At 45.6% G+C, this 19,317-nt stretch overlaps 1 protein-coding gene across 3 annotated transcripts in view; it reads right to left on the bottom strand.

Annotated features, from left to right (window-relative positions):
- LOC135256556 (3',5'-cyclic-AMP phosphodiesterase 4B-like) overlaps positions 1 to 19,317 on the bottom strand; it is a 90,553-nt gene that overhangs the window by 14,201 nt on the left and 57,035 nt on the right. For all 3 annotated transcript variants that reach the window (XM_064338438.1, XM_064338439.1, XM_064338440.1), the window contains 2 exons: positions 17,747 to 17,796; positions 1,312 to 1,424 (listed from right to left, as the gene is read on the bottom strand). In XM_064338438.1, coding sequence (XP_064194508.1) covers positions 1,312 to 1,424; positions 17,747 to 17,796 — 163 coding nt within the window. The remainder of the gene's footprint in view (positions 1 to 1,311; positions 1,425 to 17,746; positions 17,797 to 19,317) is intronic.

The raw sequence follows: 19,317 nt of genomic DNA, 5'->3' as shown, positions 1-19,317 counted from the left end.
GCTAAACCTGCTGACGGGCTTTACCGGCAGCCTGGGCATCGAATAATCGGCTGCCATAATCAAACCGCTGCAGAGTGAGGAGGAAACCCACTGGGAGTGCAAAGGAGCCTGGGACGGAGCGAGAGCGATTGTCCGCGGCGACGTGTTTGCACGACGCTGGGCCAGCGCTCTTCCGCGTGCGGGGCTCCTTGCCTTTTGTGTTCGCCCCGATGACGCCGGTCATCGCAGGAAAACAATGAATAAGTACGAGCCCAGTCAGGAAGGAGACAGGAAACCGGAGTCACACTTCCAGCGGCCGCGGCCGGCCTCCTGGCCTGCGGAAGCGGCGCTCTCGTCCCGGGATCCTCAGGCGGAAGGGGAAGACATCCCACGGCTGCTCTGGCATCTGGAGGCCAGTTCCTGCTGCCTCTGATTGGTCAGCTTTGTCCTTAGAGTTCATAAACAGCTCTTGCTGCCGACTTCCTGTTATCCAGCTAAACTCTTTCTCCCCCCACCATTTTTGCAACTTCAGTTAAAACACAGCCCTACAAAGTGATACTTTAAAAATGCATTTCATTCATTTACTTGCCAAATAATCAAAATTTTTTCAAAATAAATGGTTACTTCATATTTATTCAAAAATGAGCCAAGAATACGTGAAATCTGTATCTCAACATGCGAGTCTGAACCTTCTGAGTCACTTTAATTCTTGTAAGGAATTAAGGAATCAACACAGCTTCACAGCATGAGGGGATATTTCTAATACATCTGTTACTGTTCCACCAGAAAATATGAAGAACCTACACATAAAACACACTCCTTCCCCTCAAGCACACTGCAGTCTCCTCAAATTAAAGGCCCTCGCTGTTTTTTTATAACCACCCAGATGTGGTCAGACTTACAGCTAGTTACCCACAGTGCCAGAAAACGCACAGCTCCGGATAAATCGACAAGACCGCCAGTTCAGCAGCACACGTAGCGCCAAGCGCCCGCACTATTCTGCACATTTCGCACACAACATAGCTTAAATATTCATAACCAAAAATGTGTGAAAGTTTTCCGTCGCTTAAATAAAGGGATGTTGGCCTGTTTTCGATTTCTGGAAAACAGACCGGCGATCGCCTGTGCTCCGAAATGTGGTGAACGGATCTGCGCTGCCAATTACTACAGTACACCACCGTTACTAAAATCCAAACCATCACCGTACCGTTTCCAACTGCCAACGACCGAACTTCCACAAAGACGTAGAACAGCAACGCTCTCTCTAGCGTGTGGACGCAGACTCCCACAGCGCATGGGGACGGCAGTCGGTTTCGGGGGAGAAGCTCCTACCTTGTTAGAGGCCATCTCGCTGACCGAGCGGTAGGTCTGAATGGCCTCCAGCTGGTCCAGACACCAGTCCAGCTCCTCCATGCTCTCCATGGCGAGCTTCTGGTAGGACTCCTCTGCGAACAGACAGACGGACACGCGGTCAGGGCGGAGGCGGTCTGCGTGCTGGGGTCCGCGCGGCGTGCTGCGGAGCGGCGAGCAGTGCTCCTTCATCACGGGCTGCGAGGCGGCGCGCTGCCGTTTCCACTCGGGGCAAAGGAGCGCAGGCTGTCCACACGCGCATGCACACCAACTGCTTTACCCGCTGAGCCTGGCGTCTGCAGTCTGCGCGGCTCTGTGGCGGTCAGACCCTAGCTGAGTAGGCAGGGGGAGGGACGCTCTCTCTCTATCTATATACGCACATTCTGGAGGAAGCACAGGCAGCCTCTCTCTCTCTGTCTCTCAGTCTCTCTCGCTCTCTCTCTCTCTGTCTTTGTCTGTCTCTCTCTCTGTCTTTCGTGTCTCTGTGACTCTCGTGTCTCTCTCTCTGTCTCTCTTTCTCTCTCTCGCCCTCTCGTGTCCCTCTCTCAGTCTCTCTGCCTCTCTCGCTGACTCAGTCTCTCTCTCTCTCTCTCTCTCTCTCTCACCCTCTCTCTCTCGTGTCTCTCTCTCAGTCTCTCTGCCTCTCTCGCTGACTCAGTCTCTCTCTGTCTTTCTCTAATACTGAACAGTTTCGGTGAGGGAGGGGGAGCCTCTTTCACCCTACGCACTGCACAGACACACTCTGGTCCCCCACGGAGGCTGACTGACGGGCAGGCGCATTGTTCAGCAGCCGAAACCCCGCAGCAGGGAGGCAGAAGGCCGGGAGGCGGAGGAGAACTCCGCAGGGTCGGGGGGTTTGTGCCGACGGGTTCGGGTCCTGTGCGTTCCAGGGCGGCGTGACGCACCGCGCTCTGAGAGACCGCACCGAAGCCACCGAGCAGAGGCTTCCCACATCTCGCGGCCTCGTGCTGAAAAGCATCTCCGTTTCCACAGCGGAGGAAAACTCCCCTCTGGGACAGGAGAGTTGGGCTCCTGCCCGCTTTCTGAGTGTATCGAACCCTTCCCCATGGGGACGGATTCTCCAAAAAAAACTGGAACGGGTCTGTGTCTGTAATTTCAGCCATCAAATAATCCAAACAGTTCACTTCCCCTGGACAGAATCATTCTCCCTGATTCGCTTTTGCATTACTTACACTACAATTTACAGGATTAAATCTACAATTATTTTATCCAGAGTGACGTAAACACTTTACATCTGTACAACCATTAAGCTTGATATTACAGAGGTCATCCGCAATAATCCATGCTATATATTACCTGCATCTCATTTCCTTAACAGCTTAAGGGGAAACAATAATAACGTAGAGTTGATTATTAAAGAAACCGTAAGACTGGTTTATTTTCATAGGTTAGAATTAGGTCACTTACTCAGGTCTGACTGAAAGAGAGGGGGCAGGAGGATCACACTTTAGTCAACTCAGTTTGGCCTAAAAGAAACAAAAACCACAACTGAAACCCACCCGGTCGCCATTACCGCAGAAACTTCCGCATTTCCATCATTCGCTGAGAAAGGCAGGGAAGCAGAGAGGGGAACAGAGCGGCCTGCTGAAACACTTCAGCCTGATATCGGATCAGAGCGAGAACGGAGGGAACGGAGGGAACAGGTTTTTTCCAGATGCTCCGCAGTCTGACATAGCCGTTTTTGCGTTATTACGATTCCATAAACATGGTTTATATGCCGCCTGTGCTGGGCACGACATCAGAGAATCTGGTTTTTTAATGGGGGCACGAGGAGCCCTAGCTGGGCCGGGACACCGCACGAGCGTAATAAGGGGGTTTTCCGGAACTCTCCCCGCTCACGTCGACCACTGATGTGGCTGCTGGCGCCCCTTCTGAGCAGCAGCCGGGAAGCGACCGCTAGACCAGGTGGTCCGCCCTGACGGCGCGTTAACCTCGTCTGGGGGAGAAAGCCTGAAGAAATAAATGATAGCTGCGAGGTCCTTGCCGTTTGTGAATAAGTTATTAAGGACAGCCATGGCCCAGGCCTGAAGGCGAGCGAGCTGACCACAGGAGCCAGGCACTGAGGCATAAGAGACTGGGGCATAAGGGGACTGCCATCTTGATCGAGACCCCCTACTGTTCAGACTGCTGCCAGTCGATGGTGAAGGAGTAGGATTGTTTACAGAAAGCCAATTATCACGCATCCTCACAGCAAAAGTAACTACGACACTGCCGAAAGTCCCACCAGGAAACTTTACGTTGCAGGGGCAGCGAGGTCACTTCCTCTCCCCATCAGCGCTTCGCTCATTTCAGCGGGTTTGGCCCTGAATCAGGCCGCCGCTGGGGGATTTTAACCTGCTGAGTAATGCGGGCTTTCAGATGAAACGGAGCAGGAACAGAAACTCGTTCACCGAGCATCTCCAAGAAAAGGATGTAAAACGCGGCATGCGGACGGCTACAGTGAAAGAGAAATGAAGAAAGAAATGAAAGAACAAAATTTTATACACGTACATTCATGCCATTTCAAAATGGAAATTACAAAATATTGTCAGGCAGAGGAAGACTAAAAAGAAAAATAACATTTAAGTGTCTCTAATAAAAATTCAAAGGGATTGAATATTTATTTTATTTTCTTAAAGAAAAACATTGTTAAATATATTTTTCATAAAAAGATGAAGATACGGGTGTGAATGATGGAATTTTTCAACATGTCTGATTGCTGCTCCAGAGCACCATTTAACAGTAACAGACAGAGTTCATGACTGTAGCAAAACTACATCTACTAATGAAATACTCAAAAGTACACAACTCCCAAACTAAAAATAATAATTTTAATAAATAATTAAAAACCTGTATTCCTGTAAATCTGTATTCATTTTTTGCGTCTAAATACATGCCTCTGACTGTTCACCTGAAGCAACACGACTTTCCTGAGTAAACAAATGGCGGATAAATCAAGACCTGTTTAACGTGACCAACACCTAGCGAAAGGAGATGTGATTCTGAGGATGACGTGAACTGATGGGCCGCCGTCTGTTTGCCCAGATGAAATTAATGTAAGATGCTCAGGGTATTTTCTCACAGTACCCTGCTTTCACTGTGTTGCCAACACACAAGGACCTACAGTGCTAATTTGCCAACCCGCACAAAACAGGCTCTGTGCAGGTGCTATGCTACGCTCGTTGGGTTCCGGACTGCCTCCCACCCCCCCCCCCCCCACCCCCAATTCGCCCCGTTACCCCTGCACAGTGCCCCCTTTCTCTGCGCCCACGACATGGACTGCCACAACTGAAATATATTCAGGAAAGAGACGTGTGACATATGGAGCTTAACAAGGAATTTTTTGCAACAGATATATCTCGATCCTTTAGCACAAAGGTTACCAAGCTTTTTCACCTTCGGACAGAGGGTGGAAAAGCTTTTTTTTTTTCTAATTCATGAATATTCTTAAAAAGAAATCTGCTGAGGATGCCCTGGAGCTACCTAACGGGGCCCAACGAGGGAAATTCTGCATACAGGACTCGGCACCCGGCCACTGAACGCCAGAGCGAGCTCTGGGTCAGGGAGGTCCTGCAGTCTTGCTTTCGTAAGAGCAAAAAAAAATATTTCATAAAAAATGGAAAGAAAATAATAAAATGAAATAATCGGTGCCGATAACACTGGCAGCGTTTGTCGGCGGGGTCCGCGGGGAGCGGGGAGCCTGGCGGGCGCGGAAACGCCGTTTACGCTTCACCTAAACTGAACTGGCAGGCCCCCTGGGCGAGGGCAGGGGCGCACCTCAAAGAGGGCATTGTTAATTTCCCCCCAAAAGCAAACACTGGCAGACATCACAGAGCCTCATCCCCCTGCATGTGGAAGTCATCAGTGACTTAGTTTGCCATGCATTTATAGGGTTTTTTGTCATTTAAGGATAAACTGTTGAAGGAAAGGCCTCATCCAAAAGTCATTCTAAATTCTGTTGTGATCGGATACTACGGAAGTGAGGCCACGGATTCCCAAGCCCAAATCCATGAGGGTCTGAGGTGTCCTCAGCAAAACGTGAAATATATTTTCCCCCATTAAGAATATCTAGAATCCATTTACTTATTTAATACGATTAAAAGTTAGACTTACACATAAAATAAAATAAACCTTGTCTGGTTTACGCATCCTTGGTAATACTGTGATTACACGGTCCAAAATAGCGACGTCTTTTATTGACGCACGTAATAACATGATTAATGTGATTTTGACATGCTTGCATGTACTATTGTCTTGCGTGGGGGTAAAAAAAAATGTATCAACACTTAACCACTTTCACAAAGTGGAAGTTCAGACGTTAAAAGAAAAGAAAGTGGCTCCCCTGGCCAAACCCAGTCCTCTGCTTAAGGTTCTCTGGGTGTGATAATAGAGAGGGATTCCTACAATATATAATGATGAAGCCCCTGCAGATCTATGATGGATGAATTCCTCGTGATGGGGTCAGATGCGAATTAACACCAGACTCCAGGACTTTTGGGCTCATAAAACCTGACAAATGCTAACTCTACCCGCCTAGTCAAAGAGTCACAGGGTCAGCTGTTTCACCACAAAAGGACCAACCAATTTATATCCAAGAAACCAGGTGAGGTGAGTTAATGGTCAATTACAGCAGTTAATTACAGTTAATGGCTTTAATAACAAGAACCAGCAGAAGAACCTGTGGCTCTCCAGGACCTGGGTTGGGGACCCCTGCTCTACAGAACTAAAAGCAGCTTAAATTAAAAACCAAAAGATCAAACATTACAAATGTACCAAGGAAATGCAGTAATTAATTACTAAAAATGAAGGAGACTTCTCTCCTCGCCTGAAACAGAAGCACACGCAGGCAGAGGACCTTCTCTCTCAGCCTCCGAATGGCCGCAGTATCTTTCCCTCACAGCTGGGACCAGGCACGCCACATTTCAGAGTGTCACTTCCCCCTTTCTTGTTGTTCTTGGCTTTGCAGGGGTGTGGGCAGGCCACAACCACCGAAAACACAGTGAATCAGTTTGTAGTCGTGCGTCAGACGTGTTAAAAACACAAATGGCAAAAACATGTTTTCTTTTTTTTTTGTTTATTTGTTTATCCAACTTCTTTAAACTGTGCACAGACAGAGGCAGGATTGTGAGGGACAGAATTTAAGCATGAATTATTTAGTTTAATTGTGGAATTTACATATTTACGTACATAAATAACATGTATTACATACAGTGAGTTCCATAACATTTGGGACAAAAAGATATTTATTTTTTATTTGGCTCGGTACTCCACAATGTTATATTTGCAATAAAACCATTCACATATCGCTAATGTGCAGGTTCGCAACTTTTATTAAAGGGTATTCTTTATACATTTTGGTTTCTCCATGTAGAAAATACAGCTCTTTTTATACATAACCCCCAATTTCAGGACTTATAATATACAGGTACTCCACAATATACATAAAATGCCACAGAATGTAGCCTAAATAGATTTTAATACATACCCACTTCATACACACACAGTCATTTTTAATACACATTTTCCATTTACTTTTCACCAACGTTTACATTCCTAAACTTACATGAGAGATGGTTATTTCGAAGTAATTCACAGGTCAACTGATCGCATAATGTCTCGATTTCAAATCGATTCCTATCATGGGGAAGAATCTATTTTCTGAACACATCTTGGTCGGGCGGTGTGATTGCAAACATGGGGGACCTGCAAAACCTGCATCAATCTGCTTCTGGTTCAGGTGTCATTTGAACACATTGACCGCTTTATTGGATTGCAAGGCTAAGCACGCTTCATTATGTGCTGGCCTGGCAGCACTGACTTAGCTTAGCGACAAAGTGTGACATTTCCAGGGTATGCAATGAACCGAGTTTAATGTGGTTTTAATCTGACAAATTCGCAGCCAGCTAGCTAAACACAGTCAGTGTGTGATGAGATTTTTAAAAACATATTTTCAACTCACAAATGTTGCGTGCCCACTAAAACCAATATACAATGAGTTGTCTGAATACTCAATTATTTGGCTGTGACGTATGCAGTGTTTAAGTCATTATTTTATGTTATTGTGCCGGGAAAAACGGCTTTGGGCGGGTTCACCATTTTCATACCTGGCAACACTGACACGTGCATTAGCTTTCCATGTACGCCCAGTTATGAGTGACTGTATAGAGGTATAGAGTAGCTAGTCAAGTTAAACTTTTGTTTATAGTTTAGCCTCCGTTTTGAATATAATTCACTAGTTGGCTGAAACACGCTGTGAGACCATTGTAACTTAAAACCAAACTGAATTTTAATATTAGGTAACCCGGTTGAGGTACTAGAAAGACACATTCATTGCTAATGGTATGGGGTAGGCTAGGAGATATTTCTGAAACACTTAAGAAATGCATGTTTCCATTACAAACGGAGACAATTCATTTGCCTTAGCCAATTTCCCTCAGCGCAGGGCATTCAGACTGTGTAATGCTCTGCCCCTAAGACATTACCCCGCGTATGCAACGCAAACCAACAAAAAGCATAATCGCAATCAAAACATGCATTTCAGAATATATACTTGTTTTATTGTTTGCATTAGATGAAGAAATATCCTATTTTAATGAGTTTCATTCTTACATAGCCTAATGTATGACAAATTAATAAATGGAGCCAAGAGTTGTACATAGCCTTTATGAGAAAATAAAAAAGATCAAGTAGGCACATGTCCAACGAGTAGACAATGAGTCAATCGCTCGTGCCCACCCCTAACTTACATTTAAACTGACATTACCATATTCTGCATTAAATAGTTTTTCTTTCATAGCAAATCTTAATTTAACTGGCTTTACATGAAGGAACAGAAACTTCAAAAGACAAAGAATTCTTTTTTTCTCTTTGCCAACATTTAGGCTAATATATGTTTTAGTACAGTATACATATACATTATATCTTTTTAAATATGATGACAAATAACTGATGTATTCATGCTTCCCCTAGAGTTCTGCTTACTGCCCTTTGGCAGCGAAACACTTCAGAAATGGGCACCCTTCTGCTTTATGGCTGCATTGACGTCAATGGCATAATTCAAATGCTTACTATGGTGCACGCTTCCAGCTTTTGGTGCTGGCTTTATAGCTGAGGGGAAAATCAGACACAGACTTCCTTTAACGGGAACAGGGGTTCGGCTACACAGCAGGCCAAAGCAAATCAAGCGCCAGAAAGAAAGAGCCAGATTCCTCCTGATATTTAAGGTGCAGTTAAGATTTGACAACATCCTGTCACTTCGAGGATGGCCAGATTCTAGTTGGAACTGGTTAACTCGGGTTTTCTTTACAATAATCCTTGGTATGCTCCTTCGAGCACGCTCTCGGCGATAAGCTCCGCCAGTCCATACTTGAATGGCGAGGCTTCACTGTGTGTTGCATTGTCCCCGTTTGATTGTCTGCAGCAGGCACTTTGAGGGAGGGTGCAGAGCACCGCCGCTCTGCGGGAGAAGGAGCTGAGATGTGCAGAGCCGATAGATCCGCAGGCTCTGTGGCGGAATGTGTACAAAGACGCGGCTCTGATAGCAGCACAATGGGACCCGTGTGATTTTCCTCTCTCTCCGGCTCACATTTGTCACGCTGTCTCCGGCACGTTCTGTGATGAGGCCGCCTGTTCAGCAGAGACCGTACACTTCTGCTGTGCTTCCCAAGACTTTCCAAAACCCTGCAGAAAAGCGAGTGTTCAGTCTGCGCTAATTTCGGCCGGAACTGTGCACCTAGCGTCACTGCTTCCCCCGCTTCTTACATTTCGTTCTCTCCTTTTAATTTGTGGCATTGAGGCTACATTTAAACTCCAAGCACAATGGGTGCTAAAAACTTGCGGTCCGTCCATCTTCTCATCATGCACGTCAGCGTGTCTCCAGCTACAGTGTGCTTCCAGAGTTCTAGCGACGTAGTCATGTCTAAACCCATACGCTAAAAGGCCGTCCATAATATACCATCAGCTCTATTCAGTAATGGTGGTAATTAATTAATTAATTTTTTTAATCACATCTAAGGAGCTTTCAGACCTTGGGTGGCTTTTTTGCACCGCAAAACTGTAAACTCATTCCTACCAGGACTTGGTCGGACAGATTTTCAATCCCGTGTTTAAGGGACTCTCCCAATGCACCATTCTGTATCAGATAAAATCTGTACAAACATTCGCTGTACAAACACTGTTCTGGTTTCTAAGCACACAGCACAGTGGCTGACAACACTCTTGTTTCCTGTCGCCCATGTCTTTACTGTAAGTAACTAAGCATTATGGGAGTTCATGTAATAGTGGCCACATTACAGTGAGTGGGCCACTTCTTGTTCAAACAGAGGCCATGAGCTGAGAGAAAGCACAATGTACTGTACAAGGGTTTCTACATCAATGCAGGAATGTTCAGGCATATGTTGATAATGTGGCATCTACAGTCACCTCTTCATGGTTAATCCTCACTGTTACAGCCATAATTTTTTTGCATCTCCAATTTCCTTTGGTCAGACAATTTTAAGTCTCAAAAAATGTTTTTGAATTCATAATTCTGTAAATTATGATAATTTACAGAAATTTACGCTGCTTCTGCTATGTAAAATGTTAAGAGAAGTCTTGGGTTTTTTTATCTGACCATATCAACCATTAGTAAAATGTCGCTGGTGCCACTAGCATTTCAATGAGCACACTAGTATGCGAAAGTCATTAATTTGGGCAGTGAGAAATTACAGGTCTTGCTTAAATGACAATTTAGACATCATTAACATAAACCACAAATGTTCCACAGGCTTACAGTGCCAGTCCATCATAAAGGATTAGCATTCTAAGCTCTGCAGTGCTGCCCTTAAACCCTTGAATAACAGCCAATTAAAACAGGAAACGGTACATGCAAGAGGGATTAGTCAGCTGTATGGAACTCAGAAAGCTTTCATTCAACAAAGGCAGAGACAAACAAAAAATTATGAGGCGCAATCACTTCCCATCAGTGACGGTAATGGAGGCTGAATGGAGTAAACAAGCAGTCGGAGAATATGAGCTCAGTTATGAAGCCTGTTTATGCTAATAGCTTCTCGTACAGCTCAGGGAGCATTCTTTTAGTTATGTCGTGTAGCCTAAAGTGTGACGGCACCCGTTCAAAATCTGTCTCAAGAGCCCACAAGGCTCACTTAAGTTTGCTGTCCAAGCTAAATGCGAGTTGGGGGGGGGGGGGGAGTTGACCTCACCAAAGATGAGGCTTGCTGCTAAATCTGATCTGTAGTGTCACACAGTCTCCAGAAACTTGAGGAGATAAACAGTGTGGTTTCCACAGCATTATACAAGAGTGTGTTGGAGGGGATGGTGAGAGTAAGGTGTGATATTGGCTTTAGGTTCTTCTAAGAAACAATTCCCAGGCAGGCCCTGCAAGTTTTTTAATCCCATTTAATCCCCCTTAATTTTGCTTTTTTTTTTTTTTGAGAGGTCAATGGCAGGGTTACACAGGGAGTTATGCCTCAAAGTTACTGGCCCGATGCTGCATGTGCACCGTGGTAGAATTTACTCTCAGTGACTGAAACTATAGTGCACCGCCCAAATATTTTATTTACTTAAATATGTGACTACAGAGCCTGCAAAAAAAATAAAAAATAAAAAACAGCAGCCTCTGGTCTCCACCAAACTGCTGGTTATTCCCACATATACAGTAAAATGAGCAGAAGAGGGGTTAGGAAGGGCAGGATTTGTTTACAAAGGGGTGGGTGGAGGGGGGATGTCTGGGTTTTTGTAGAACGGGGAATCATCAGATTTTCAGGGTGGGGTCTGGCTTCCGGAGAGCTGATGTTTCGGAGAGATTGGAGATTTATGACGCACGCCAGTGGCAGCAGCTTAAGCTGGAGGACCCTGTGGAGTGGAGGGCACGGTTCGGGTGAGTAATGTGACACTGCTCAGCGCGCTGCCCTGGAGAGGAGCGTCAGCTGGCACTGGGACGCCGTGGACAGCAGTCACTGGCACACTTTGTAATAATCTACTCACTTTTCATTAAGGAAAAAACATCCACAGCCCCCCCCCCCCCCAAAAAAAGGAAATACACTTAGTGAAATGACCACCTTTTCAATTTCCAAATGGAGTCTAGACTCCCGAAGCTGAGTGACTTCATTTTAATAGAAGAAAATATAGCTACGGAATTCCACGAAAAAAAACAGTGTGATCAAAAATCACATTCAATCTCACATGTGCACGAAAGGTAATACTGGACCCCAGTATTTTCTGTAAGCCTTTTAGTCAGATTCAGATTCACTGACAATATCATGCTAAGCTATTTGACAACCTGCCGAACATGGCAATAACAACACAGGCAATGGTCAATGAAGTACAGTTATGGCTTTATAGAGCCCCACCGTCCACCCTGGACTGACACAAGGCCCAATGCTCCGCACTCGGGCCACATCTCTCAGAAGTAGCCGCTTCGACAGGAAGTAAACATATTTGATGAGTATGCATCATGCCCATACGATCGAGAAGTACCATTATGTAGGCTACATCGCAGAAGGAAAACAATGGCTATTTAAAAGATAATTCATCTGGAAAGGTTTCTCAGAACCCACGTCAGAGAAATGCCCATGGATTTCAGGTACAGGGTGTGACTACCGCCGAGCTTACTTCAATTCTACAGAAACAGGTAGGGTAGGTATTTTGGCAGAAGGCCAGCCAGAGAGTTTGTTTGTGTGTGTGTGTGTGTGTGTGTATGTGTGTGTGTGCGGTGAGTGTGTGTGTGAATAAGGGATGGTGATTTTCAATGATTTCACAGATCAAGTGTTTTCATAATGTGCTTGATTACACATCAATTCCTGGCATCTGGCCTCGTTGTATAGAAGATGTATGCAGGCATCACAACACATATCATTACCCAAGTTTCCATCAAAATAAAGTCTTAATGCTCAGCCTATTGGGTCAATAAACACAGTCAGGGTGAAATATGACTCAAAAAACTTTTATTCTCAACATACAAAGGTTGCTTACCCACAAAACAAATATACAATCACTTGGCAGAACACTCAATTCTGATTGGCTGGGGCGTGTACACCATTTTTCCATATATGGCCAGCTATGAAGTAGCGTCAGCAAAAGTTCAATCATAGTTCAATCGCAACATAGGTTCAATCTGACAGGTTTGATAAAAGTGGAAATTTGTAAGAGCAACCAAAGCCAACAGTTACAATATCATACTTACAGTAGTGTCAGCTTGATGTTCATAAATGGCTGTATGGAGAGTAGTTAGTATAGTTGTAGCTTGTCTGTGTTTTTAGTTTAGCCTGTTTTCATTGTAATTCAGTAGTTGACTAGGTGGCTATCCATGATAACAAACATAAAACCCAAACTGAATTTAACCCAGTTCATTGCTTAGTTTTATATGGCATGGGATATTTGCTGGAATAGCCTATTTAACAAATGTTTCCATTGCACCCCTAGCGTGTCTGTGCCATTGCGTGCGTGGGTGAGTGAGTGAGTGCGTGCGTGCGGTTGGTGGGTGGAAGGCGGTATATGTGCCTGTGTGTTTGTGCGGGTATGTGTTGTGTGTGCTTGTGTGTGTTGTGTGTGTGTTGTGTGTGCTTGTGTGTGTTGTGTGTGTGTGTGTGTGTGTTGTGTGTGTGTGTGTTTGTGTTGTGTGTGCTTGTGTGTGTGTGTGTGTGTGTGTGTGTGGGTACGCGAGTGCGAGTGCTGAGTGAGTGTGTGCATGAATGTGTGTGTATGAGTGAGTTAGGGCTAAATCCTGTTTGTTTACAGAAGGGAGAGGGAGGAAGAAGCTGTTGTCCTTGGACAGGACATGGCTCCTCTCTGGCGTGAGCCTCATAAACCCGCTCACCATGAGCCTTCCTGTAGCTGCAAGTGAGGTGGAAAAATAATACCGCCACAGTCCAAGAGGCACCAACTACTATAAGGACAGATACTACTGCCTCACAGAGACTCACTATACTGTCCCACAGACACACATTATACTGTCCCACAGACCCACACTATACTGTCCCACATACACACTATACTGTCCCACAGACCCACACTATATTGTCCAACAGAGACAATATACTGCCTCACATACACACTATACTGTCCCACAAACACACACTATACTGTCCCACAGACACACACTATACTGTCCCACAGACACACACTATACTGTCCCACAGAGACACACTATACTGTCCCACAGACACACACTATACTGTCCCACAGAGACACACTATACTGTCCCACATACACACTATACTGTCCCAGAGACACACACGATACTGGCCCACAGAGACACTATACTGTCCCACAGAGACACACTATACTGTCCCACAGACACACACGATACTGTCCCACATACACACGATACTGTCCCACAGACACACACTATACTGTCCCACAGAGACATACCATAATTTCCCACAAAGGCTCCCACTGGTTCCTGTTGTCCCATAATAGATACTTTGATTGCACTTCAGCAGACAACGCAGGGGCAAATCCACATGTGGCCTCTACAGGAATTAAAGCGGAGGGATTGGACTCATTCGGTTAACAGCGACAGACGTCACTTTCATCAAGCTCACGGAAGCACTTGTGGTGGGATAACTCAATGAACAGGTCCTAATGTAATAGAGCAGACACACAGAGCTCCTGTTCCTCTCACAGGGTTCGGGAGAAAAGAGACCAGGGCCAGAGACGGAGCATTCACTCACGTGCACGTGCCGTTTTAAACTATGCTTCCCTGACTCATATCCGACTGCTATTAGCATTCCTTAAACATCCTCTTCCCGAAGCACGACAAAAACAGGCCACTCAAATGCAGGTAAATGTGAAGGAGTCATAGAGGGCTGGTTAAGCCTAAAGAATCTGTAGCAGAACCTCTCTAAAGCACATGCATGCCTGACCGGTGACACAATACGGATACAAGAGACAGTGAAATTTCCCTCAGCTTCACACACATCTAATGGTTAAAAACACAGCAAACAAGCACAGGCTCGTCCGTGCATTACCGTTTGTCCTTACATTCACAAGTGAATGTCTACTAATGAATGCTTTTCAGATGCACTTCCCATAAATTGCATTTAGCAAAATAATTATTGTTTTTATTATTATAACGACTACTGATGTAATTAGGCTCATAATCATTGTAATTAGGTTCATAATCGTTATCTCTAGCGTCTGAGGAAGTTCACATTGTGCCTTCTTCATTACTGCAGATAGCAAACGCCGTTCTGAGAGCACAGGAAGCGGGGGAAGATTTGGGAAGAGGCCGCGTCGTCCTGGCACTGGAGCGGGGCGCGCGTCTGCGTCCCGACCGAGGAGGCGGCGCGGGACGGACCAATCGGCCAAAACGCAGGGTGATGGGAGCAGGTGCTGCACTCGAGCACGGAAACTCAACTGTGCAACACACTACCCATCAACTCGCACAAGCGCTTCACTTTATAGTGCGAAGCAGTTATGGAAGCACTTCAATTAAAATGGGCTTTAACTGGTTTTTTGTTACTCTAGTCATGATGCGCACTTATTGATGGTAAAAATAGGTAAAGTGAGGAAAAAAATCCATAAAATGATAACATTACACACACACAAAAAAAATCCAGAATAATAAAACTGTAAAATCCGAAAATGGAAAAAAAAATAAAATGGACTTTGAGAAAAAATGAAATGGATTTTGCGGCCCTACTTATAGAGCCGAGCTGCCAGCGTGTCCAGCACGTGCTGACCAGTGAGCGGCACATGCCGAGGGATGCAGAAGATGCACAGAGCCACCGGATTGCAGTAGTCCTATTACCTCAGCAGCTCATAACTTAACAGCAGCTCAGTATTTAACTTTACAAACGCACTACCCATTTACACAGCTGGACATGCTCTTAAGTACTCTGGGTTAGGAACCTTGGCGAAGGGCATGGCGGCAGTGTTCAACCTGGGATTCCAACCAGTCACAACTGAGTTACGGGGGCATTTCAACAGCCACTATACAGCACTGCATCCAGGGCTCATCTGAACAGACAGAATAAAGAGATCCAGCCAAGCCAACCAACAGCAAAGCCAAAAAAATGTAACATCACAGCCAGAACCCTGTCCCCCACAGAAACACATTTCTTCAGCCGGTCCGTCCGGTCGTGCTGAGAGCTCGGAGGCGGGCACGTGCCGTTCTCCAGGAGTGAGGGGCGTGCACGTGCCGTGCTGTGCACACGCCGCGCGGCTCTGAACCCTGGCCGAGTTCAGCACACGTTCACTGTACGTCCACGCCGAGCATAATCACCGCATCTCACCGCTGGATGAGATCCCGCGCGGACCCCGCCGGTCGCCGTGGTAACGCGGGCGGGGAGACCGAGGGGTTCTGGGCCTGCGCTCCCCGACATGGGGGGGGGGGGGGGCTGCACCGCTCGGCCCAAAGCCCGCCCACCTGTCCCGGGGTACGCTGTTAATTAGCTACTGAAAAACAATCACCGCTTCCAACGCAGGCGGGTTGCGACCGGGACGGAAAAACAGGAAAAACCTGCTCTCCTTTCCTGCCGCGAAGGGTGTTTTGGTTGACGCGGAGGTCCGAGCCCCCGCACGTTGTAGGAAATAGTTTTTTTTTCTCCCCCCTTTTCCTCATTGTCTGTGCGGGCGCAGACACGCGGGGGTCCGCATTACATCACAGGTCCTTTCTCACCATGGGTTTTTAATGAAACGCTGAAGTCCGACATGCACTGAAGGGACAAAACCACAGACATACACCCGACTGGAGTTCAAAATTACTTTTCAGTTTAAAAAAACATATTAAAAAATACATTTTAGAATAATAATAAATAAACCAAAATTAATCAGGAAGTATTTGGAAATTACAGACAATTTAGCCTAACGCTTAGAAATGAAGGAGGAAGTGGACTCATTAAAAGCCACCTGTCTAACGTCATTCGCTTCATTTACAGAAACTCAGTGCGGCCAGCAAAATACTTTGGCGTGGTTTAATACTGTGGCGTGACATTGTTATTACGAAACCGCAATTAATTTCCACGACTTTCCCTGATTACGGTCTAGTCGGTGCTTGACTTCTGGGCACTAAGGAAATGAACGCAGCAGCGCAGACTCTAAAAAGCCTCTTAGAACGTGCTACTCATTCGCTCTGCTCACTGAATAATAGCGGAGGGCCAGGGGGCTGTTTTCGCCCCACACACACCTGGTCACACAGGGGAAAGAATGAAGGCCCCTCTTTATTTACCGCCACCTGATCTGCAGCGCTCTGCCTCCACAGGATGCTGTTGTCTGTGGGTACGTGCAGGGAGGAAGTCAGCGCAACCCACATGCAGGCGTGCTGACGTCAATGGAGGCTTCGGCTCCCGCGAAGCAGGGCTCGCCAACGGCTGACAGGAACCGCCCCTCCCCCCTCCTCCCCGCCCCCCCGCGCCGCGCCGCGGCCCAGCGAGCTAACAAAAGCGCCTCTGTCTGCGCCTCCCGCCCCGCGCCGGTCCTCCCTGCCTCGGACGCCGTCGACCTCCGTCCCCGTGCCCGTTTGGCCCCTGGCGCGCCGTTCCTCTGGGCCCAACAGGGCCGGTTAACACTACCTTTCCAGAGACACGTTTCCGCAGAAATATGTTAAGTCGATTTGGGCAATTCCTTAACGTCGTTTACAGCTGCATATTAAATCAGCCTGTGTAATTGGCAAACATCATTCTGATCTTATCAATTTTACTATGACGGGAGCTAGATGCAAATTTGATTAACTGAAACTATCACACACATGCATGCCAGCACGTCTCTCGGCTGGATCACACAAGGTCTGTCCCACAACTCCATTGTCCTCTGTAAATTTGAGAGGGCGCATGCTTGTGGAGTCTGCCACACACAAGTCTGCTATTACTATGCACCACCCTCGTGCAAGGGTGCAATGAGGATTTGAACTGGCAACCCCAGAGCAAGACCTATTCTAAATATTTATACTATACCACCACCCGCATACTGTTCAGCACTATCAAAACAGTCTGACAAAACCAAAACATACTTCAGCGAGATTACAAATACGAACATAGGTTAATTCTCCAGGTCAAAATCTGCACAGCCATGTTTTTTCCCCCAAACTGGAGAAACACATTCTGCACAGTGATATACCATTTCTCTGTGTGGATGTGTTCTTCAGATACACAAATGTTCTGCATATGCATCCAGGTATTAAACATTTTGGGGAAAAAAACTGCTTTTCGCTCAATTTTTGGGTAAATTATGTTTTTAACATAAAATACAACAGCTAAAATCATAAAGCACAAAAAATACAGGAACATCTTAAAATACAAAAAACGATATTAATAAATTAGATGAACAACAAAGTTCACAGCATCAAACCAGCTACTCAGAGTTCAGATCAACAAATGTTCAAAAGGTTCCTCTCTCCATACAACCCTTTGTCTCCCCTCTCACTGCTTCTTCAAATACCCCACAGCTCCATCCGTGCAAACTGAGCAGGTGGGCTTACCTGGCAAGCAGACTTTGGTGGTCTGTGGTTGGCTGGCTGCGGGGGACCTCCTGGGGAGAAAGGCAATAAAGACCTTAGGCAAGCCCCAAATCTGAAGCCCCACGAAACCACACCCAATTGTAACCAACTGCTGCATTCCCAACATGCAATTGGAGGGTGGGAAAAAATGACCAGAGGTCACAGAGGTGACAAAGAATCAAGGGGACCAAGAAGGGTAGGGGTGTAACTGCAATTCATTCAGATGACCCCAGGTCAGTATCAGTGTCCACCAGTACATCTTGGGAATTACAATGAAGATGCTGCCATATGAGAAACATGATTGCTCAACTCTATGAAAGCGCATGTACACACAGACACAAGCACTAAATCACATACACACATGAAAACAAGTGTCACGACACCCACACTCACAGAGACCCACATGAATGTAGATACAAATACACATTTGTATGCATATACACAGCCACACAAAAACAATGGCAACCATGCATGTGTACACAAACACACACACACACACACAATCTCTCACATCAGTGTTCTTGTAGTTATAGTTAAGATATGACACGCTATATTTCACCTATTATCTGACAATGATTAACCACAGATTAAAATTTAGCATTTTAGTCTGAGAATCAGCAAACACACACACTGCAACACCATGCAAGCTATAAAAAAATGTGCTAAAGCAGCTAAGGATGTTGGGATAAGTGCATCAGCCAAATGAATAAATGACAAATACTGACACCACTCTGATTTCTGAGTTAGACTGTGGGGACACACAACACCTGTTATCCATCTGTGGCAGAGACACTGACTAGAGTTTTTCATTCCAGCAATGTTTCCAGCGCAAAAACAAGCAGTTTAATCTTATATTCAGATTTAAAATCTTATTTATATTGCTTTGTTTGCTAAATAAGACAGAAGGATTGCCAATGAGAAGAGACAGTTTGACTGATTTCAAGATTTGCAAAATACAATTTCCATTTTCCAGGCAAAAACTAACTTTAAACAAGTTAATACTGTATGTTCTACTTGAACGATAAAGGTTTTGTCTCATTACAAGATTAAAACACTGGTGAAGACAGACTTATTTTTTGGTTTTGCAGTGCAGAAGTATGTTTCAGTATATTTTTCCACTTTTAGAATGCTGGCACATGATTAGATTAGACAACAAACAAAATGTCTGACATACACTCTGCAACAGTCCAGGACTAGAAGCCCTGTATGCTTGAACTTAAGTTTGAGTGTAGAGATTGCCCTCTAGTGGCCAACTTTTAGGAGCACAGAATGGAACACTAAGTATTTTATAGGTCATATATTTTTATAGGAAATTTTCATATGGGGAATTTTCATCATTTCCTTTAGATAAAAAACTGAATTAATAAAATTCAATAACCATGAATACTCCTCTTGTTCACAAAAACTATTCAAATGTGCATGTAACAGGCTGCTGGATGGCTCATTTGGTTAAGGCCCCACACAGTAGTGTGACTGAGCCTCACGGATGCGGGTGGAATCCGGACCTTGCCTGTGGCGACTGTGTCGCCAAGGGAATGGGAGCATTCATTATG

Source organism: Anguilla rostrata, chromosome 6 (genome assembly GCF_018555375.3).
Source record: "Anguilla rostrata isolate EN2019 chromosome 6, ASM1855537v3, whole genome shotgun sequence".
NCBI lineage: Eukaryota > Metazoa > Chordata > Actinopteri > Anguilliformes > Anguillidae > Anguilla > Anguilla rostrata.
Note: the sequence above shows the minus strand (reverse complement) of the source record. Positions and strands in the feature narration are given on the sequence as shown.